Raw genomic sequence first — 23,918 nt, 5'->3', positions numbered from 1 at the left:
GTACTAAGAGAGGGGAAAAATGAAACCAAACCAAGCCAAAATAAACCAACAAAAGGTTCAGAATTTCTGATTGAAATATATTTTAGTTTTTTTCTTTTGTTTCTATATAAGAAGAAAGTCATATATTATGAGTAATAGCAGCAGAATGACTTGAAGCACGCTTAGTTGTAAACGACTGTCAGTTTTGAGGTAGGAAAGAATGAAATTCTAAAAAAATATTCTTGGTAATTTTGGCATTGAAAGCACACAGAACACAAATGCTGTTCTATGTACAAAGCAGAGCAATTGCCAATGAAAATGTCATTAGGCATAGATAACTATAAAATATTTGGTTTATTGTTTCCTCATGAAAAGTTTCAGATATACTGAATTTTACCCATTGTTATCCAATTTTCAAATAGCATCATAATTATGCATTAAAGCAGAGGTTGAAAACAGATCATGAATGTCTTTCCCCACTATAAAGAAGCCTTCAAAATTACTGCAAAATATGCATCATTCAAAAAAAAAGCATCATTCATGTAATCTCTTTTATCTTTTGAGATACTGTATATAATTATTGTATTAGGTCTCTGTTTCAGACACTAAAAATCAAGTTAAACTTACATCTATATATTTTTTTAATGTTTTTTTTTTGAAGGAGAGAGAGAGAGAGAGAGAGAGAGAGAAACAGAGCATGAGCGGGGGAGGAGCAGAGAGAGAGGGAGACAGAATTCTAAGCAGGCTCCAGGCTCTGAGCTTTCAGCACAGGGCCCGATGCGGGGCTCGAACTCACGAACAGGGAGATCATGACCTGAGCCGAAGTCAGACGCTCAACTGATTGAGCCACCCAGGCGCCCCTATATATTTTTTATTAATCCACAATTTGGTTGTAACTTTTTGTATTTATTATATAAAAAGGTAGAATCATTTAGTTTTAAAAGTTATTTCTAAACCTCTTAATAGATCAGTGATAAACTGTGGTTGCTAGGAACAATTTGCATAAAACATTAATGGGCAAAGTATATTAAATTAATAGAGTTAATGACATTCTAAATAAAATACTTTTTAAAAATCTCTAAATTTTTAATCTTAACTGTATGTAAAAATTAATCCAAAATTTATAGAAATACAATTTAAAGGCAGTTACAGGCACATGTCTTTTGACATTAAGGACATACAGATAATTTTATACTTTTATGAATATATTGTAAACTATAAGTGAAACTTAGGTACTGAATACTGATTTTATGATCTGTATTTGTACAAGCTACATTTAGTTTTGTATCAGTTAATACCATTTGTAGTTCTACTCACATTTTTATCAAATGACACAGCTATCTTTACTGAAAAGTTATATATCTTAAATATTTGGGGAAAGATAATTCTTCTTATGAAATAGTGTCTACTCGATATGAAAGATAGGTCTTCCTCTTAGACTTACTTAAAATAGATACCCAAATTTTGGAGAAACATAAACAAATGCATACCACCTACACATACATACATGATGTTGAAGGGATAGGACTTTGACGAGAAATTAAGTTGTGAAAGGCAAAACCCAAACACGGCACAACAAAACAAAAAGCACCTAAATATTTTGCATTATCAGATATATATTCTACCTTTTGGGAAAGTGAATTTCAACATAACTTAGAGAAAGATTACTCAGAGTCCATGAATTGAAACTTTAAAATTAAATCTATTTGTACATGAACACAAACCTCTAGAAAAACTCAGAGGAAAGTTCCCGATGAGCTCAGTTAAAAAGGGCCCAGACAAAAAATGAAAACGTTACAAAAATATTTTCCAATAAAATAATGGTAGGAATACTAAATCCCAGAATGCAATGAAGTCTGGGGCTAAGGGGTAATTTAACAAAAGAGCAGGATGAATACTGATGAATGAGATCACAGCTTGGAGAGGATGGTCTAACACGGTGGTTTTGCAACTTCAGCATACATCAGATTTCCTGGATGGCTTGTGAGAACACTGATTACTGTACCCCAGCACCCAGTAGGTCTGGGGTAGGGCCTAAAGTCTGCAATTCTAACAAGTTCCCAGATGATGCTAACACTGCTAGTCTGGGCAAAACTAATTGTTCCTATTGTGATTCTCTGTCAAGGAGAACTGTGAAGAGTACACCAAAAGAGACTGAAAGAAAACTAAACTAAAGGTAGGAAAATAGGAATCCAATGAATACTTAATTATTTTAAATAAACTCGGGCTTCTGGACCCCTGACAGATCATGTCCCATCTTGGAACACAGATGTGGAACCTGGCACCATGGCTAGTGATCTTTGAGAAATTATGGAGGCAGATGGAGCAAAGGAGAATGTTTTATCAATTTTCCAAAAACAGAAATGGTAGACTTAGAAATCCAAACACCAGTAAGATTGTTTCTTAGCAATATTTTGTTAGATATTAAACAAGAAAGAATGATTCCTAATACCCTATCCCCAGGCCCACTATGTGCTCCCAAGTTATGACAGTTATTCTGCTCTGCTAGTACCATATTCTACATTGAGTATTTTCAGTCAATTCAGAACTGAGAATATGGGGGCACCTGGGTGGCTCAGCTGGTTAGGCATCTGATTCTGGATTTTGTCTTAGGTCATGGTCTCATGGTTCATGAGTTTGAGCCCCACGTCTAGCTCTGTGCTGACAGTGCAGAGCCTGCTTGGGATTCTCTCTCCTTCTCTCTCTGCCCATCCCCTGCCTCTCATAAATAGCTAAATAAGCATTTAAAAAAAGAAATGAGAGTATGAACTTAGTCTCTCATATTCTTGTGATTATAACAACTCTGTAATCTCTGAGCCTGCATAGATGTTTAATGTTTATCAGTTGAGTCTGAAAAATATACTTAAAGGGAGTCAGTGTGGGGTAGGTGGGAGGTGCCCTACTGAACACAGCAGGGATCTATACTCTTCTCCCATCCAACTTTTTAATTGACAGTTTGAATAAACGTTCAGAAAATATTCTTATCAAACTTTCGATGGCCAAAAAATTTCAAATGGATAGAACGCTAACAGAGATAGCAAAACAAGAGATAGCAAACAGAGATAAATGCAAGGCCAGATTTTTCTCCAAGGGAAAAAAACCCAGAGCCTTTATATAATCCTATACTGGTAAAGTTGTGACAACTACTATAAAAAGTCTTTGAGGTTTACATGACAAGTTGACAGTAGTAATATACCAGTTGCTATGAAATAATATGCAAATGTAGATAACATTAATATAAGCAAAGAGCCAACTATGAGAAATGTTGAACAAGTGTGTACATTTGGGCACCATAATTTAAAAATTATTGACAAATTGGAGGCTATGTGGGGGACCATGCTTGCCGGTGAGGAATGCTATGAGGAATGAATGAGGAAACATGGTTTGTTTAGTCTGGAGAAAAAGGACTTGGATTGGACTAAATAGTATTTGCTTTTAAACATCCAGATATTTAGATGAATTAGATATCCAGTCTTATTCTAGAGAGCAGCACTAAAGTCAATGAATACAAGGTAAAATAAGGTATGTTATATATCCCAATATAAAAAAAACTTTTGCAACAACTGGAATTATCCAAAAAATTAAACAAGTAGTTTCCTTTGAAACTCTTGAATCATCTACTCCTGGTGAGGGTTTAGCCACAGGCTGAGGATAGCCATCAGAGACCATGTCCATGGGACGGACCCTAGCGCTCTAAGGCAGAGACTGCTGCATGGTTTCTTCTGGGCCATGCTAAGAATATAACAATAACAGCAGTATGATCCACACAGACACACACGATGTATTTGATCCTTGCAACAACCCATATTTCACAGATGATAGAACTGAGGCACAAAGAGGCTAACCTGGCCTTACACCTGACAACCAGTAAACAGTGGAATGGAAGTGTTAGGTCTCTAAGTCAATGCTTTTCTCCTGTTGCTGTGCTTCCTAATTCTTAGTTTCTCAATCCTCATTCGCCCTTCACCCCCCACCCCTCCCTCTCCACCACATTCTGCTACTGAAATGTTTCCCTTTGGAAGATTCTCTATTCATCTGCAGTAATATGTGGTATGTAAACTGCAGCATTTTCTTTAAAATAAAAATCATAAAAATGATTTAACATCCCTAATGATATTTTCAAAATCCAAATATTCTTACCTGATCGACAAGCAATGTCTACATCCTTTTCAAAGTCTGTCTGTAACAAGAAATAATAAGGTATAGAATCATCATTTGATGAAGACCTCAAGCGACTTTTACTAACTAGATTAACTGAAGTTTACAGATATCTGACTAGGCAGCACTAGATTATTATTTTGTGCAAAAAAAAATTCTCAAGGAATAATCAAATTGTGTTCAAGACTACTTCCTAGAGACCGAATGCTGAATAAAAGCAGTGGAAAAATGGCATACAATTTTAATAAAGCAATACAATACCCACTGTCATCTTCAGTCAGGAGACTGACACCATATACAAAAGGATAGAATTTCAAGGCAATTCCTTAAACCACAATAAAAAAAGAATTGCACTATTACAAACATACTTAAATACATGTCTTTTTGTATTCTCAAAGTATTCACTTTGAATATATTGTTTATAATATAGTATCTTATAGTACAGCTTTGTCAAACCCTAGTAGTCAAACTAGGCTCTTCTCATGATCCATTTTCATTCAAATTGACAAAAGACTTTTAGATTTAGGAATTAAAATGGAAGATTAAACAATACTAAGCTGGTCTACAACCTGCTAGGGTTCAGTTTCATCTCCGTATTTTCCTAAAACTTTTATTTTAAATAAATCATGTACTTTTTTTAAGTGGTAAAATTAAATTAGCCCATCTTAATCAAGCTCTTCTGGTCATATACTGGATGATATTATTTAGAATTTTTTTAATATTTTAAATTAGAAATTTCAATATTTGTTTTTAACACAGAATTGATTATTCCTTCTCAAGTCTTAGCTACTAGTATATAGCTTACACTATTTTATGTTGCCTAATCCCAAAACATTCATAATAAATTAAATATATTGTAAAAGAAATCTCTAAGCCCTGATTTTAACAAATCATAGTTTAAATCTTATTTCTAAAAGATACCAAAATGCTGACGCCTAAAGTACCCCTTAATCTCAATAGTTGGAGCCCATGTATAATGACAGCCCTTTTAGTGGAATTGTGGCTACCCTCTTCTATTTTAGGGCAGTGGTTCTAATCTTAGGCTGCATATTGGAACCACTGATATGTAGGTCCCACTCCAGAGATTCTGATTTCATTGATCTGGAGTGTGGATTCTAATACACAAACAAGGTCGAGAACCAGTGCTTTAAGACCAGAAGTGAAGGTCCACAGTATTCTGATCTATAAACAAACATATTCCTGTGGACAAACTGTTATCCCTAATTTTGTGCATGGATGAGAGTACTCTGATGTTGCATGGAGACCCTATACTCAAGGCACCAAGGGGCCAATAACAGATCCTCTCCTCCTAAGCAATCCAGAGAGAATGGTTATCTGGTGTCTCTCAGTCTGTTAATGAACTAAAGCCAAAGTCACTCAAAATTTGTTTATGCCCTTCACAAATCATGACTTAATCAACCATCAGAAGAAAAATAAAAGCTCACCATTATTTGAGCATGCCCATTAGGAAAAGAACTTGAAGAATCAGCATTGATTGGATCCTGACAGTTTCTCAATCGGCATCTAAATGCATCCTGAACCTGTGGGGGTGAGGGAGAAACATCAATTTCCTTCTCTCTTGGCAATGACAAGATACTGTCTATATTGGCAATCAACGGAGAAAGCAGTTATCATTGTCTTATGATCTAATACCCATTTTGTTTACTTCTTAAAATGTATACTGGTATACCTGGACTTTATGCTAAGGAAATTGATCACTTGCCATAATCTATAGAGGGAAGCGCTGGGAAGTCCTCAGTTATCACAATGGCTGTGTCTGGCTGAACAGCAATTCTTGCCAGCGGGCGGATTTTATTTTTACTGTTACAAACAATGTGTGTGTCTTTCAAGGGGGATTTACTATTTGGTGTGGCATAATCTTCATAATAGCTTTAAACATTGTGAAAATGAGATTACTCAATGATCTTCAACTGGAATTGATTTGGGATTTTCCCATTATGTCTCATGTAAGGGATCCTACTGGGGAAATGATTTCTTATCTCCCTTCAAGTACTATGTGCCCTGGTGTAAAAAGAAAACACAATGAAACAGAAAGATAACAAAAACACCTTGTCTCTGGTTGTTTAAGAAGAAGAAGAAGAAGAAGAAGAAGAAGAAGAAGAAGAAGAAGATCACTTAGCAAAGCCAAATTTCTTTAACACCCATTGACAATTGGATTTTGAATCAAGAAACACATATCACAAGGAAATGTGAACATTAAATCCTTTATTAAACAAGTAAACATGAATGGATGAATAAGAAACACACAAATCAATTGAGAGTTATTCTGATCATATGATGCCTTTGCATCGACAGGTCTTTTTTCCACTTCCTGTGGCTCATTAGGCTCCTAACAAGCTATTGATAGACATTATCACAGTTGCTTCTTATCCAAGTCAATGGCAAGGTCATTGAGTTCATATTTTGTTGTTTTGGCTTCACAGTATTGATATTCTCCCTCTAGTTTATTCTAATCTGTTTTGTTGGATTAAAAAACAAAGCAGAGATGATGTCACATATCCCCTGTGTGACAGTAGCGCCATCACACAGATGACGAAAGTGAACACATAATGATCTTTACTTTTGAGAAGCACTGGCATAAAATATCCTGTCACTGTTTTACTGTGAGATGTGCATAGTATACATGTTGGCCAGAAGAAAACTGAGCCTATTAAGTTGTTTTCAGCAACTGAAAAGATTGTCATTACTGAAAGATTTGGAAAGTGACATAAGTTTAGTCACCACTGCAGACTCCTGGCCAACCAGTATATATGATGAGACCTTGTCTACTCCTTTTTTTCCACCTTAGGTTCTAATCCTGGTGATGTGATCACTCTTGCCATGAATTTAGGGAGTGGAGGATGAACTCAGTGCTCTTCGACCTCTTTTCTGTCCTATGATTCTGATATCTTTTAATCTGAGATTTACTGGAAAAAAAAGGACGAGAAGTTCCCTGATATAATTGAGCAAGATAATTTCTTCTTTGGTCTTTAAAACACATTGGTATAAGCATAGGCTCAGTGAAATCTACTCTCATCATCTTTTCCTGAAGAATTGGATAAATATTGAGAACTAAGTCGTACAGCTTCTCCCTTGAAAGAGACATGACATGGACAAAGTTAGATTCTTTGGATGCAAATGCTTTCAGGCTCCTCCTTTTTAGATTAAGAAGTAATATCTGTAGGTCCTAGAGTGACACACTAATAATAAAAAAATTGGTAATGTGTCTAGTGTTTGCCAGACGATCACTGTTTGCTACACAGAAATCTGCATTGGGAGAAAACACCAAGAAAGTATATTTGTCAGAAAAATAGGTACACGCTAATTTTCTGTTTGTGCCAAAGGCAACTGTTAAAGAAACACAATTTATAAAGGTAGATAAGTAATATGTTCAAAATATTGCCTTCCAGGAGCTTGTCACATGAAGATTTTTTTTTCAAATCTATTTCTAAATACTGGCATATATAACATATGAGAGTGGCACTTGGTAATACCAACAGTGATTGAACTGGTACCCACTAACCACTCTCTATTTTCAGACCTTCAGAGTGTAGCTGCCAAGGATATTTTTGTCTGACAATGAAATATGGAAAAGCAACTTCTGTAAGTTTCTCTTCAAAATCCACTATCTGATCGTGTGAAGGAGATACAGAAGAAATCTTACTCTTTTTCATAACGTACACATACAAAATCAATACTTTAAATTCCCCAGTTCCCAAATATGACAATGGATTAAGGGCATTTCTACTCTGGAGAATGATGTCAGCTTTGTGAATCAGTCAATGCTATTCAGAAGAAATATAAAACAGAAAAACATAAAAATTCTCCAGTAAATTCAAAGTCATTTTAGTGATCATATAAATGCCGTAATTTAAGTGCTAGACTCTCTGACACTTTTAGGGCTTCAGTTACTTCTAATTCAGAAAGCTCTGCAGGAGAAATTCACCTCGATTCCAAATGCTCTGTTCGATTTTTACAAAATTTTAAAAGTGCATTCAGGTGATCTAGATGAATTAGCCTTAAATATTTGTCCAACACTGTCAGGGAAGAATGATTAGGCTAGATTTCATAATGCATATTCCATGTCACAGAAAAGGGTGTTTTAGGCAAGACAGTAGCTGGGAAATGCATCTGCAGCTATTTGGAAACGTTTTGATAATTAATTGAATTTTCCATCAAGTAAACAAAATGACTTTTATCTTTGGTGAATCAATGTGAATTGAACTGTTGGGGAACAACTGGAATTGTTTAAAAAGCAAGACCACAAGAAATAGTATTAATTCTAGATAAGAAGGAAGCACAAAAAAAGAATCTCTATCAGCCTATTCCAACCTGATATTGAACTCTTCTGTGCCAACTGTCATATTTACAGTGCTGGACAATAACAGTCTTGGTGTTTCTTGGCTTGTGATTAAGACTGAAGAGAAAAAATTGTTAGAAGATTCATAGATTTATTATTTAAGCTCTTTCACCTAACTTATTACTTTTCCTTGGGAACAAGCCACTTATTTTAGGTAACAACTTAATTAAAAATTTTTATGTAACTCTCACATCTTGCAATGTTATCATTTTTTAAACTTACATAAGACAAGTAAATATAATTTTTAAGTAAACTTGCCATGAGTAATTAGACACTTGCCTTATTCTGGCACAATTAAAATCTAGTCTCCAGAATGTCCTCTCTTTATAATACTCTGCAATGGGTCTTTCGCCATAAGTGACAGCCAGACAGAGGGTTAAAAAGTATCGGGGGAGTAGCAAAGAACAGGTATGTAAATAGCCTTGGAATATATAGGGCACTTTAAGGAAATCTGATGTCATGTTGTGGAATGAAAAAAGCATACCAAGAAACATCTTCAAAAACAAGATGAGGTAAAAAGAATATGCTATGGAGGCTGTCTTCTGAAAGTATCTACCAGGGGCACCACCAGAGTTGTCCCGGCTGGTTCCAGCTGGGGGCTGCTCTAAAAACTCCTGCAAAGCTATACGCCCATTTATTGTGGATGCATTCCTGGGTGAGACATGAATTCAAAGAAGTGTGCAGGGGTGTGTCTCACTTCCCTCGTCCCCCACAGGAGAGCGATCTGCTTCCTCTCAGGAGCAGCAAGCTGAGAGCCTCTCGGTTGGTCCTCACTCTGAAGGCAGTTGGCAGAGTGTCACTGTGAAAGCTGGTGCCAGATTTAGAGATTGCTGGGGAAGAGCACCGAGCCGTGTCTGGCAGCGTTGCAATTCAGAGAAGCCGCACAGGAAAGAGCTGCTCTGTTTGAAATGGGCTCTGTATTTAGCTACCAAGCAGCTCAGACCCCAAATCTCTACCTTTTAAGAAGACAGTTTTACCTCCAGTTATTCCTCATTTCCTACTCCGGAGATCATTTTAAGACAAGAAAAGAAATTGAGTTACATTTTTATAATTATTTGAGTGTGGTAGCTTAGGGGGGGAGGGAGTTTTTTATGTACTCTGTATTTTTTTTTCAGAATCTGATGTTTATTATTGATTCATATTAAACAAATGACTCAGCTCTTTTTAATCATATTAAATTCCATGTAATTTAATCATTAAATTAACCAATAAGGTTCTTCTCAATTTCATGTGTATTACACAACTGCCATAAGCAACACGAATGACTTCACGTTATGAAAGTATTACCTGACTTCTCTGAGAACAAAGGAATAAAAAATGGTTTGTTGTTTGCTATACATGGAAGGAAAATAGGGACTTCAGTCCTAAATTTCAGTCCTGATGACTTCCTACTGTAATCTTTTAACAGCTAAAGGATAACTTACTCTCAAAACTAGATTTTTAGCTTTTTTGGTATCAGTTTCGGGCACAGCACAAGCTTCCCTAGAGGGCAAGTCACATATGTGATCTGAAAAACAGAACAGCATTTCTTTGGCATGTGAATGAGAAAAGGGGGGAGGAAGCTGTGTGTCAGATCCAACACCCCTACCTTCACAGAAGATACTTCATTTGAGCCTCTTGCCATCCACTTTGAGGCAGGACCTAAAATCCTAATTCATGACCTCCACACTTCCATTTATTTCAAGCCTCTATTCCAGACATACTTGACTTCCTGCCACCAGTTTAACAATGTTGCAGAGTTATGTTCCCCAGGGAAGTGGCAGGAGTGGGAAGTGGGATTTGCCTATCCACTTGGCCAGATACTCAGAAGAATTTGAGGTAAAGCAAGAGATGGTTGGGTACCGCCTAGCAGACATGCCTGAGTTTGGCAATCTCTGCCATGAACTCTGTGTTTCAATTTGTTCACTGATGCCATTTTACTCATCTGATTTCGTGCTCTTGTTAAACTCCTAGATCTCTGCATGGGCTTGGAGAACCAAAAGTGCAGATTAAGACTGATGTAAATGTTCATAATATAATTGCAAGTATGCTCAAGTCAGGAAAGCCTACTCTGGAAGGAGAGGTAGGATTTATACATTCCCTTGCCTAAGAAGTGGAATGAGCTGATTTCTGGAAATAAGTATACAGTAATATAAGCTTATCCTCCTTGTTTATGTCCCATCCATGTTCCTATTTAAAGGCAGTCTTTGTGCTTTCTATTCTCTGTTCTGATAAAATTCAGTTTTGTTTTGTTTTTTAATTTTTTTTAACATTTATTTTTGAGAGAGAGAGAGAGCGAGCGAGCCAGCAGGGGAGGGGCAGAGAGATGGAGATACAGAATCTGAAGCAGGCTCCAGGCTCTGAGCTGTCAGCACAGAACCTGACGTGGGGCTCAAACTCACGGACCACAAAATCATGACCTGAGCTGAAGTCGGGTGCTTAACCAACTGAGCCACCAGGTGCCCCTGATAAAATCCAGTTTCATTGCAGTACCGTGAGCTAATCTCCTATTCCCAGAAAACAAAACAAAATAATCTTTAAATGTTTTTCTTCCTGAACTTTCAATTCAGCGTGACAAAGACAAGGCTCTTAGCAATGTACTTCCTTGTTAAATCTTTGTCCTTCTGAGCAAGCTGAAAATCTTAGGATCAGTAGTACCCTGACCCTCCCATCCTGGACCACTCACTAACTTTATAAAATCTACTGAGCTTCTTCATGACATGACACACAGTGGCTTCTTACCATGGCCACTGAACACTCCCATGGGAAAGCTCTAAATATCAGTTAATCAATGCTATGCCCTCAAATGTAAGTATTGCCTTTCTCTTGGTGTTACAGTTACAACCAATTTTTTTTTTAAATCACTCAAGTGTCTAGGAACACATCACTTGCTTTATTCCTCCATGTACCCCAGATGGTCCCAGAGAAGACCACTCTATATTCACCATAGGTGCATTCCATGGAAACCACATGCCTAGTAATCTCTCCCCATCTTCCCTTACTTGAAATTTTCACTCCCTTAATCCTCTAACCCCATTTTCCCTCTCAGGACCCCATTATGTTTTGAAGTCTCCTATCACCCACTCCCTCATCTCCAAAGACTAACTGAAACTCTTGCTGTCTTTCAGTAAGGGAGTGCACAGATACACGCTTCTATAATAAGGAGTCACACGTAATTTCCCTGTATATGGTCAGGCTTGGAGATTCATGCAACTCTCCATCTGAACTATATTATATGCAATACGACTGCTTTTCAAATTGCTATCTAGTTATTTCACCACTATTGGCTTCATTTATTTTTTTAATGGTTTGGGAGAATATTGGTTTTAGATGAGATAGGTAAGGATGCTTGTCTGTTTCATATATTCACTGCCATGTGATTGTAAATCATTTTGTTTATCTGTATCCTTTATGGAATAGACCAACTGGAAATGGAAGGGAAAAAAAAGGTAGAGGGGAATGAGAGAAAGAGAGAATGAGGGAAAAAAGAAAGAAAAAGCTGTTCATGTTTATTTTAAGCATTTTATTACAAAATCACTTTGTGGGTTGGATGAAGATTCTGGGACCTCATCTGGTGCAGCCTAGACCTCCTGCCAGTGCTGGAGGAAGAGAAAAGAGGAGCTTGGCCCTTCTCCTTCCACTACAGAGCAGCCACAGGACCCTCACATACTGATACAACAAAATTATCTATTTAAGTACTTGCCTTTTTCCTTCCATTTAGTGAAAGGGTTTTATTGTAGCTTATTTTGTATCACAATCTTGTTATTTTCCCCCTCTGACATTGAGCTGTAAGATTGTCTTAGAGCCAGGCACAGCCAGAGACAGGAGAGATGAGAAGAATGTGCAGGCACTAAGAAAGTGGTTTCCTAGCAACAGTAACTATTTCAAAGGTTTCATAACTTGTGTGGTTTGAATTTCCATAGCAATGTGGAGAATAGTAAATAGTAGATGTCGTTATGTGCTTAATGCAAATGAATTCCAATCATGAAATGACGAATAAATGAAGGAAGCAACTATATTTATTCTATTAGATTCTGTCTTATGAGGTATTATACATACTAGCTTCCAAGACCTAGTTTTTGTTGCTGAAAGTAATGTGTGATAAATCATTTGGTTTAATGTTTTTTCTTCTTATTCCCCCTTTTTGTTTTCTCATTTGTCAGAGGCATCTACTAAAGCAATTCAATAGAGAAAGTTGCTCCAGAAAAAGAAACTGTATTTTCAGGAATACAAATTTTACAAAATTTACATATTAAGATGTCAACTCTGAAGGTCACAACAAATTGTTATGCAAATAATCAATTTGCTTTTTTTTTAAAATGTGGAATATAATTGACAGCACCAAAGTGAGCATTTCTCCCTTCCCTTCTGACTTGAAATGATTTGGTTTTAAAATTGGATCCACTAAAAGCAAAGGCACATTTAGAATAAATCAAGCCCCATATACATCACATTTAAAATGCCAGTTATATGGTTTCGTTTCTTTTCTCCTTCTTAAACTGCAAGGCTATATTCCTCCCCTGCGTACACCCGCCTCCTTCACAGGAAGATTGCAAAAGTAAATATGGGAAAAGACTTTTGAATTCATATTGGAAGAATCAATAAAGACTACAAATGACCAAATTATGTTACTGCGTGTCAAAAATACATAGAAATAAAAATAAGTATACCTGTATCCAGCCTCCCTCTAAATCGAAGGAAATATTTCTTATATTGCTTATACATTTTTAATAAATAAAATCCATACAAATTGTCTTGGATTATTGTGAAAAATAGTTTGAAGTGGAAAAAAGCAGTAGAGGTAAAATCATATTTCTAAAATCTCCTATGGGATAATCAAGTTGTTGATAGGAGTCATTACCCAGTATTTTACAGGTAGGTAGCTAGTCCATTTGCTCCAGTGTATTTTTTTTTTTAATTTTTTTTCAACGTTTATTTATTTTTGGGACAGAGAGAGACAGAGCATGAACGGGGGAGGGGCAGAGAGAGAGGGAGGCACAGAATCGGAAACAGGCTCCAGGCTCTGAGCCATCAGCCCAGAGCCCGACGCGGGGCTCGAACTCACGGACCGCGAGATCGTGACCTGGCTGAAGTCGGACGCTTAACCGACTGCGCCACCCAGGCGCCCCTGCTCCAGTGTATTTTTATGGCACTTCTGTTCACAGGAGACATGAGGATATGGGAAGATGCTCCTATTCTCTTAGACTGTGGCCAATGTTAGTGTGGTGCATTCATAGGTGGTACGACACACACCTGTTGCTGGTGTTAGGCAATATGAAGTTAGAAGGTCAAAAAGAGTTTCTCTGAACCCCATGAGGCCTCCAATGATGTGGTCTTTGGGATTTGCAAAGCCCATTTAAACAAGGTTCTTTTGGTTTTTCCGTAAAAATTTCCTTTGAGAAATTCTGAAAAAGACTTGCCCTATAACGGAAATCTGTTCTGTGTTCTTATAGCACTGTTACAGGGTATTCTTAAGGGTCAATGAAAAAATAATGGATATGTCATTGTTCGTTTCAGTGTTAGAATGAAGAGTTCTGAGACTCTGCTATTAATTTATCAGCTATAAAATTATTCAATCTGAATTATTGAAAATGCAATAATAATGGGGCCAATATTCATATTTTTACTCCCCGCTAAAACAGAAAACATATATTTACAGACATCTATTTTAACAGAAGCACTTATATGATTTGATTTAATTCCCCATAAATAATCTTTTTGACAGTTATTAGTTCAATTAGCAAGTATGAAAAAAGTTCTGATGGAAATTAATTTTTGTGCCAAATAAAATATTTTTCTTCATGTAAGGAGCAAAAATCTGATAATAAGCCATCAAGATATGTCACTTTAAAACCTGAATATTTTTATCATAGCCTAGGGCTATCTGAAAAGCTTATTTCTGAAGAAAAAGAGAGGCTTACTTAGAGATAGGACACTTTTCTCCTCTTCAACACCTCAAGTGTTAACATCTTCTGAAAACTGTGTGTGGATATATTATGTATCTTGCTTAAAGCCCACAAATGTTCAGTCTTAATTGTCAATCAAAAAGGTATCATGCATCCATTCACTTAGAACAAATTTTGTTACATAAACATATTATAGATACTTTTAACACAGAAGACCCACAAGATAGCTATAGTTCAAGAATAGCATAGCCCTAAATTATACAATTTGTTTTTAACTTTTACTTAATTTTGGTCTATAAAGAATTGAATACTTGAAAGATTTTTAATCTTGATATTCCAGGTAGACATTAGTGATGAAGGAATTATAAGGCTTGGTAACTGTAAGCTAAATCAGATTTTATTTATTTTTTTAATTTTTATTTTTGAAGGAGAGAGAGAGAGAGAATGGAAAAGGAGCAGAGAGAGAGGGATACCCAGAATCTGAAGCAGGCTCCAGGCTCTGAGCTGTAAGCACAGAGCCCATTGTAAGGCTTGAACTCATGAATGGTGAGATCATGAGCTGAGCCAAAGTTGGATGCTTAACTGACTGAGCCACCCCGGCACCCTGCTAAATCAGATTTTTTAAATGATGATATACTGCCCCCTTTATGATGTGAAGTCACTCTTCACCCTATAATGTTCTTAGAATACACATGTATGGGTTTATTGCTGACATCTGTACTTTACCGAAGTAGCTCAGAAATACTGTTCTCCCCATCTGGTTAATCAGGTAAAAACCTTTGGTTACCTTACACATCACTGTAAAAACCATGTGGCATGTATTCATATGCACATGAGTATTTTTGCAATGTGTACATCATAATAAAGTTCTCAAACAAGCTGGATAATGCAAAATGACAGTGTGGACCATTTTCTCAAAATTACTCGCATGGCACTGTGTCATTGTGTTTTAGTCGCCACCATCCCCAGAGTAAACACTAAAATGACTCATAAACCTTATAAATACTGTGTCAGTGCTCTCAAGCACTCAGCATAATTTTTGCACTGGTTGGAAAACAATATTTTCTCCCTAAACAAATCACGTCTGACATCTATCACTGCTCTCAGTGGATTTGGTGCAGGTTGGCATCTCAACTCATGAAGCAGGACTGGTTTTCTTCACTGCTGACAATAAACCTCAACCATGACCTGGAGAAAGTCTGTGATTATAGATCTAGAGTTCCTGAGGACAATTACTGCCTATCCCTGCTCGACTGGGCACATTTTTGGTATTTTCTGAGAATAAATATCCATCTCAAAATCATTCATCTTTAGCAACCTTAACTTAATTTAGTATAGAGACACAAGAACTGCCCATTAATCTTCAACATTTTCTATCTAAAATGAAATTAGTAAAGTATGAAGGAATGGGGATATGCTGTATAGAAAGAAACATGGGTTTGGGAGTGGGTGTAGGAAATATCACTGTATTATGTTTATGAACTATGCCTCTTAAAAATATGCCACCCCACCGCGTCTTATCCACCAGTGTCTCTAACAGACTTGTCTCCGCCTATGACCTCTCCTGAATCTACTCTCCCTGATTCTTGGCACCCGGGCAGCGTCTTCTCTTGCACGGTCCCATCTGTTTTAACTGTCACTTTCAGAGTCCAAGGAGCCCGCTTGAACTTTGCCTTAGAGCTTCCCTTTAGTTTTACCTTTCAAATGACTGTCTTTAGGGGAAATGATTTTAATCTGAAGATATTAATATAAAAGATCATATTTGTTAACAACGAAATTAATCGTCTAACCATCCTGCCTCTCTGCCAGAGGAATTCTCTTTCTTACCTCTCTCCGAAGAATGCAGTGGACCATGACTATCACAAAACCTTGCAATGAATCAAACACGGCAAAAAGTATCTGAAACAGTATGGAGCGTTTGTCTGTCATGGCCAGAACCGCAGACATCCATGTCAGAGCCAGAAGGGGCAACACCACACAGGAACTCCAGAGGGACGCCCTGTTGAGAGACAGAGAAAGCAACATTACGTAGCTGCGTGTCACGCCCCAGCAGTAACCAAACCCCCGTTCACCAAAGCATTCTTGTATGTGGCACCAAGACCATTAACTTGGAAACCATAAAGCAGATAACATTGGATAGTTTTATTTATTTTTTTATAGACAATCCCACAACAGTTTTAAAAGCAGTTGCCAATTATAAATATTTAAGTATCGTCTTAGCTCCAATATTAGCAAACGTGATTTTTTTTTTCCACAATAGCATTTTCTCACATGCACTGTAAAAGATTTGTAACAAGAAGATGTAAATGATTGGGACTAACATGGCGTTACTGGCGGTGGTGGCTGACAAAGCTGTTGTTGAAACTACTCCACACTTGGCACATTTGAGCGTCAAACCGCTATGAGGCTCACTCATCTGACTGCAAACAAACAGAACACCCACAAAAAGAACAAAATATTGAATTGTCACCAAAAAAAACGTTGCTGCTGCAAGTTAGCTTTTAATACGATTTCATGCAGTAAAGTTTATTTATCAAAGATGAATGCTCTAGGTTGTTTTAAAGACTCAATTAACACCACACATTATTTTTGTAACATTATACCTTTCAGTAAGATGGGCCTTTGTTGCATGCAAAGCATATACCCATCAATTACACCATAAATGGCCCTTGTATGTACAGATCAAAACTGTCCAATACACTGAGTTAAACATAAGCATGTGTTTGTGTAGACATACGGTGAAAACCCTTTATTCAGACCTCTAATTATCAGATGCCTTAGGACTCCTAGCTTCAAAGATTTTCATTGTCATTTGCAGAAGGGACATCATACCAATTAAAACCTTCTGAAATGTAAACATGTATCTCAGAAGCCCGATATAGGAAGATATATATTTTAGGTCTTTAATCATTTGCGGAAGATGTAGCCTTCATCTCAACAAATTCATTATTTTGAAATTTCTCACAGCCATCAATGTATTATCTATATTTTAGGATGATCTGAATATAGGAGCTGATGAAATTTGATGAAATATTAGTTTATAATAAGAGGGGTGACAGTTGAATGCTTTAATAAAACACATTTAACATTAAGTTCAAAATATTCTCTCTGAACATTTTTTTCATAGACTCCAACCTAACAGCATTTAAATGGTCTATTCCAGTCTGGAGGATTTTTCAGGTAAATTCAGATACAAGTTATTCAGATTCAATCTACTATATCATAGAAGCAAAGTCATGCTATACAAAAAAACTTTACACACATTTTACTTTAGAAAATAATCCCTTGAAAATTACTGGTTTATTAAAATATAACTCTCTTATGAAAAACCAAAAAGAAATTACTTGATTCAAAATCAAAACATCTTGAAATAATTTTCCATGGTATACTTCTCTCGTCAATTCTCCTGTGCAGTTAATGTTTAAAATATATATTTTCCCAGTGTGAAGGTTCTTCAAAAAATTAAAACTAGAACTACCCTATGACCCAACAATAGCACTACTAGGAATTTACCCAAGTGATACAGCAATACTGATGCATAGGGGCACATGTACCCCAATGTTTATAGCAGCACTTTCAACAATAGACAAATTATGGAAAGAGGTTAAACTCCATCAACTTTTTTCACTAATTCACATAATTGCCCTAACTATATATTTGAGTGTCTTCAATCTTGTTAAGTTCCATCAGATTAACATTAAGAAGACATGACTTATTTATTGTTTCCTTTATCAGAGAAGATATGCTATTTGGTATGATGAATGGATAAACAAGATGTGGTTTATATATACAATGGAATACTACTTGGCAATGAAAAAGAATGAAATCATTTCATTTGCAGCAACGTGGCTGGAACTGGAAGGTATTATGCTGAGTGAAATAAGTCAGTCAGAGAAGGACAGATATCACATGTTTGCACACATATGTGGATCTTGAGAAACTTAACAGAAGTCCATGGGGGAAGGGAAGGGAGAAAAATAGTTACAAACAAAGACGGAGGGAGGCAAACCACAAGAGACTCTTAAATACAGAAAACAAACTGAGGGTGAATAGGGAGTGGGGAAGAGGGGAAAATGAGTGACAGGCATTGAGGACAGCACTTGTTGAGATGAGCACTGGGTCTTGTATAGAAGCCAATTTGACAAAAAATAAAATAAATAAAATATACCTACAGCAAACCATAGGTGACCTATAATATTTATAATTAAAGTATACGAGAACAATAAAAATAAATAAAAATAAAATAAAATAATAAAATAAAATAAAATAAAATAAAATGTTTTCCTAGTAGGTTTTTCCAAAATAATATTTAGTGGACATGTGTTAATAAAAGTGGCAGTACAGAGAAACATCTTAAGATGGTCATAATTCAGAATGTCTGGTTTGTTTTAAAGAAGTGCACTCATTTGTGAACAGTGCTTGGATGAGATAATAAATCTGAAAGCTATTAAGTAGATTGATCAGTAGACCTCATGAGAAAAATCAAAGCTTTTAGAGTTAGATGTGAGGGTGGGAAATTATGATACTAAATTATTCATTTTACTGATTCAACCCAAGACTTATGTACTGGCACATGTGCCCAAACTTTTCACAATAAGTAAGCAATAGTCTATTCAGTTTGGATCATGAGTGCCTCAACAGGCATGCTAATGTGTTTGAAACTACTCACAAAGGAGTACCTATACCAGTATTCTCCACAGTAACTGCGCATCAGATATATCTATCTATATATCTATCTATGTATCTATATAGATATATCATCAGATATATAGATACCTATAGAGATATCTATATATCTATATCTATATCTATATCTATATCTATCCATCTATATAGATAGATATAGAGATAGAGATAGAGATAGATATATATCTAGATAGATACATAGATAGATAGACAGACCCCAGACTCCAATTTAATAGGGTGCAGGCATTTGTGTTTTTTAAAGCTCCATAGGTTATTCTGATGAAAAGCAGGAATTCACATAATTGCCCTAACTATATATTTGAGTGTCTTCAATCTTGTTAAGTTCCATCAGATTAATATTAAAAAGACATGACTTATTTATTGTTTCCTTTATCAGACAAGATATGCTATTGGGTATCTGTGCTTTAAATATAAATGTGGCTTTCTCAATTTAAGGACTCTTTGTCTCTAGGCTCTAAAACAAGATTGAAAAGCCAAAGGTGACTAAAAATTAATTTTAGTATATGGTACAAATATTTTAGCTTTGAGAAAAACTAATTTGTTCTAAGTATGGACTTTCCTGAAAATAAATCTGAAGTCAGTATTTGAAACGCTTATTTCCCTTTAGTTGAGATTGATTGTGACTAAAAGGCTATACATACTTCCTTCAGTCAGGACTAATTGTTGAAAGCTACACTTGATAACTGGTTGGGCACTTTTGGAATTTGATTATTAGATGTATATGGAGCAGAGGAAAGATACGTTATCCAAGGAGATAGAATATTTTCCCCTAGTTTGTATGACCACTACAGAAATGAATACAGTATGAAGAACACATAGTCTAAATGCAGAACAGGGTTGCTGCAATGGAAATAAAATCTTGTTTCTTTGTTACAGGGGAAATTATACATGTATAAAATAAAAAGTGTCAACAGTTAAAAAAATTGAATTTCCCATAAGTTCAAATGTTACCATATTCACCAGGGCAGCAACACAGTCATTTCACCCAGATTATGCTGTCTACTCGTGCAGGGTCTTGAGGTCTACAAGTTTCCCTTCCCAATTTTGTTTTTCTTTTGCTTAGAAAAAAAAATTGTCCGATCGGTTTATTGTTGATACCATGTAAAATTACCTGAAAAGAAAATATTACCCTTTCCCTTTGGAAAAATCTCATGATATTTGTACAAGATCCTGGTAGTTTCCTTAACTTATGTAGATGAGATAAAACCAGTTTAAAACAGTAGATAAGAAAGTCCCATTGAAGAAAAAGGGAAAAAAAAGTGAATTATTTTGCTTGAGATGTTCTAAGAAGACACATGCCATTTTGTCTTTTCATTATTTCCAATTTTTTTTTTATATAGGATGTGTTAATTACAATCAATCCCTTTTGGGTAACTACATTTTACATGTTAGGAAAACTTAACATAATTTGGGTATTAATAAACTTGTCAAGACACTGTATTTTTAAATATTCATTCACTCATTCCTTTATAAATAGTTATTGAGCATAAACTATGCTTGGTTAGTTTATAATAATTAATTATAAAATGGAGGAAACAAAGAAAAATGGAAGAAGAACATATTTGAGTCTAAATAATAAACAATGTTTCATAAACATATCAAGTCATAAACATGATATATATATTTTTTCAATCTGAAATGGTCAATATTTACAATTAGGGGCATCAACTGTTAAGTTAATTAACTTCCTGCTCAACGTTTCCATAGTTAATTCTGATTATTGATTGTTCACTGAAGTCTTTATGATTGCCTTCACTGATTCTCTGTGAAGTCAAAGTAGCTTCAAACACTTATACATACATATATTTTTAAAGTATTTTTTAATGTTTATTTATTTTTGAGAGAAAGAGAGACAGAGTAAGAGCAGGGGAGGGGCAGAGAGAGAGGGAGACCCAGAATCTAAAGCAGGCTCCAGCTCCAGGCTTGGAGCTGTTAGCACAGAGCCCAATGAGGGGCTCAAACTCTCCAACTGTGAGATCGTGACTGAGCCAAGTCGGACTCTAAACCCACTGAGCCACCCGGATGCTGCTTACCACTTATATTTTCTAAAAACTTTCCTTCAATAACATTTTGAAATAGCAAATTTCAATCTATACATACTTTGGCATAAATTGCATTTTATATTATAGAAAGACTTTCTTTTTTTTTTTTTATTTTTTTTTTCAACGTTTTTATTTATTTTTGGGACAGAGAGAGACAGAGCATGAACGGGGGAGGGGCAGAGAGAGAGGGAGACATAGAATCGGAAACAGGCTCCAGGCTCTGAGCCATCAGCCCAGAACCTGACACGGGGCTCGAACTCACGGACCGCGAGATCGTGACCTGGGTGAAGTCTGACGCTTAACCGACTGCGCCACCCAGGCGCCCCTAGAAAGACTTTCTTAACACCTAGAGTTATTAACTTGTTGATAATTCTTTTCTGCTTTGAACAGTAATCAACATTCTGCTTTTTTATACACATATTAACATTTTTATTTCTTCAATAGTGGCCTTTGAACCAGAAAAACACTGGCTCAATTTTGCCAGTAAAACAGATGTAACTTCTAATACTATTTTTATAAATAGACGTTTTAAAATTAATGTGTAGATTAAAGTGGATAATTTCTAAATTCATAACATGACAAAGCTGTCATTTCTCTTAAACATATGTTTTCTCTTACAAAGAGCTATGTGAATCAAACTGGATATTACATATAAAATGATTAAATGAGAAAAAAATACTAACTGCAAATGTAATAAATCCTTAGCTTTATACTCATTCTGATGATCTCATCTCTTTTTTTTTTTTTTTTGACCTCAAGGTCATCAGTGGTGGAAGCATAGATGCTTGATTGATAGAAATCAGGGTTTTTTCTTCACTTAACTCATCATAAAAATAGCCACGATTGGTTGAATGAGTACTTGCTATTTGCTACTCTAATGAATCCTTTATACACATTATATTTCATATACTCTATTATGAAGCAAACATGATTATCCCCATTTTACAGGTATGAAGACCGAACCCCAGAAAAATGAAATAACATGCCGAAAGACACACACAGCTAGTAAACTACAGAGCTAGATACTGAGCATGGCTTTATTTAAAAACATTTTTTTACCTCAAAGCTTTCTCCTAACCACTAACCCCCACGCCTCCAATTAATAATACACGTGTGTGCATGCCACTAGTGGCAGAAGTGAGTTTCCATACACCATACTCAGTACGGTCAATTTATTCTTATATAATTAATCTGGGCAGAAATACTGAAGCTATTGCTCCAAGTCCAACCATACATGGCAGAATAATAGTGTGAAAGCTTCAAGTTCAAGTGGTACAGAAAGCAGTGTATGTGCAGGTTCAGGTTTACCTGGTTAAAGATACTATAGAGACTCATCTGAAGTGAAAAGTCTATGGAGACTCCTCTGACGTGATGGCCCCTCTTTGAAGGGAACCTCCAGTGATGTTTTGTTACATCACTGCAGTTCTAATGTTTGATATTAATGGTATCAAATTTTTATATTTATATTTATATTTTATATAAGCATTAAACCTAGTCTTTTACTAGGGGAAAACATACCTTGGTTATCTTAGAAGTCATTGCATAGATTATAAAAACATAAAGGACTTAAAATTCTCACTGGTCAGTCATCAAATACTATGACTATTAAATAGTACTATAAATTAGTAAAGAAATAACAATGGTAGGGTAAGTTTTGAATGAAAGTACAGCTAAATAGAAAGGAGAAAGCTATAAACTTTTTATAAGAAAATATACACAAGAAAATTCAAAAGCATTAAGATTTCCTTTAGATTTCTACAAATTTGTAAGATGAGGTGACTATGTAACCTTAAAAGGCTGGTATCAATCTGCTTATGAAATGTTATTAGTCATTAAATGTGGTGGTATCATAGTAACAGTAAAATTAAAGGAGATGCTTTCCTAAATTTTATAAGTGGTTAAAATGTGCAAATGAAAATTAAAAATAACTCTTCCTAGCAACTTATAGTCAAAACATCATAAAAAATGAAAATATATGACAAGAATACTGTTTCATTAGTGATTGTTTCATGTGAAGAAATTTTCTGATATATACAATTAATCAAAGAGAATCTAGTATTTTTGCCCTAGTAGGAACTGCTTGTCTCGATTCCATTGTGTCACATATCAACATTACGTTTGATCTACCCTCCTGTCCATTGTGATGCAAACTAGGGGAACTTTGAAAATGTTCAACTAAGGACAAGTATTTTTATACCCCAATGTTTATAGCAGCATTATCAACAATAGCCAAATTATGGAAAGAGCCCAAATGTCTATCAATTGATGAATGAATAAAGAAGATGTGGTATACACACACACACACACACACACACACACACACACACACACAGTAGAATATTACTCAGCCATAAAAAAGAATGGTCTTGCCATTTCAACAACATGGATCGAGCTATAGAGAATTAAGCTAAGTGAGGCAAGTCAGAGAAAGACAAGTACCATATGATTTCACTCATATATGGAATTTAAGAAACAAAATAGATGAACATAGGGGAAGGAAGAAAAAAGAGAAGGAGGGAGACAAACCATAAGAGACTATTAGCTATAGAAAACAAACTGAGGTTTAATGGAGGTCAGCAGGGGATGGGTCAAATGGGTGATGGCCATTAAGGAGGGCACTTATTGCGATGATCACTCTGTTGTATGTAAGTGATGAATCACTAAATTGTACTCCTGAAACCAATATTACACTATAGATTAGCTAATTGGAATTTAAATAAAACTTGAAACAAACAAACAAACGAAAGAACAAGTATTTTTACTCCAGCCTTAACATCTAATCTTCTT

At 35.7% G+C, this 23,918-nt stretch overlaps 1 protein-coding gene across 4 annotated transcripts in view; it reads right to left on the bottom strand.

The window, feature by feature from the left end:
* Positions 1-23,918, bottom strand: part of ADGRB3 (adhesion G protein-coupled receptor B3) — a 734,277-nt gene that overhangs the window by 37,741 nt on the left and 672,618 nt on the right. For 3 of the 4 annotated variants that reach the window (XM_045498673.1, XM_045498672.1, XM_045498671.1), the window contains 4 exons: positions 16,704-16,802; positions 16,210-16,381; positions 5,583-5,678; positions 4,120-4,159 (listed from right to left, as the gene is read on the bottom strand). In XM_045498673.1, coding sequence (XP_045354629.1) covers positions 4,120-4,159; positions 5,583-5,678; positions 16,210-16,381; positions 16,704-16,802 — 407 coding nt within the window. The remainder of the gene's footprint in view (positions 1-4,119; positions 4,160-5,582; positions 5,679-16,209; positions 16,382-16,703; positions 16,803-23,918) is intronic. The other variant, XM_045498674.1, reaches the window with a different exon arrangement.

Source organism: Leopardus geoffroyi, chromosome B2 (genome assembly GCF_018350155.1).
Source record: "Leopardus geoffroyi isolate Oge1 chromosome B2, O.geoffroyi_Oge1_pat1.0, whole genome shotgun sequence".
Lineage (NCBI taxonomy): Eukaryota > Metazoa > Chordata > Mammalia > Carnivora > Felidae > Leopardus > Leopardus geoffroyi.
This window is presented reverse-complemented; position numbering and strand designations above follow the sequence as displayed.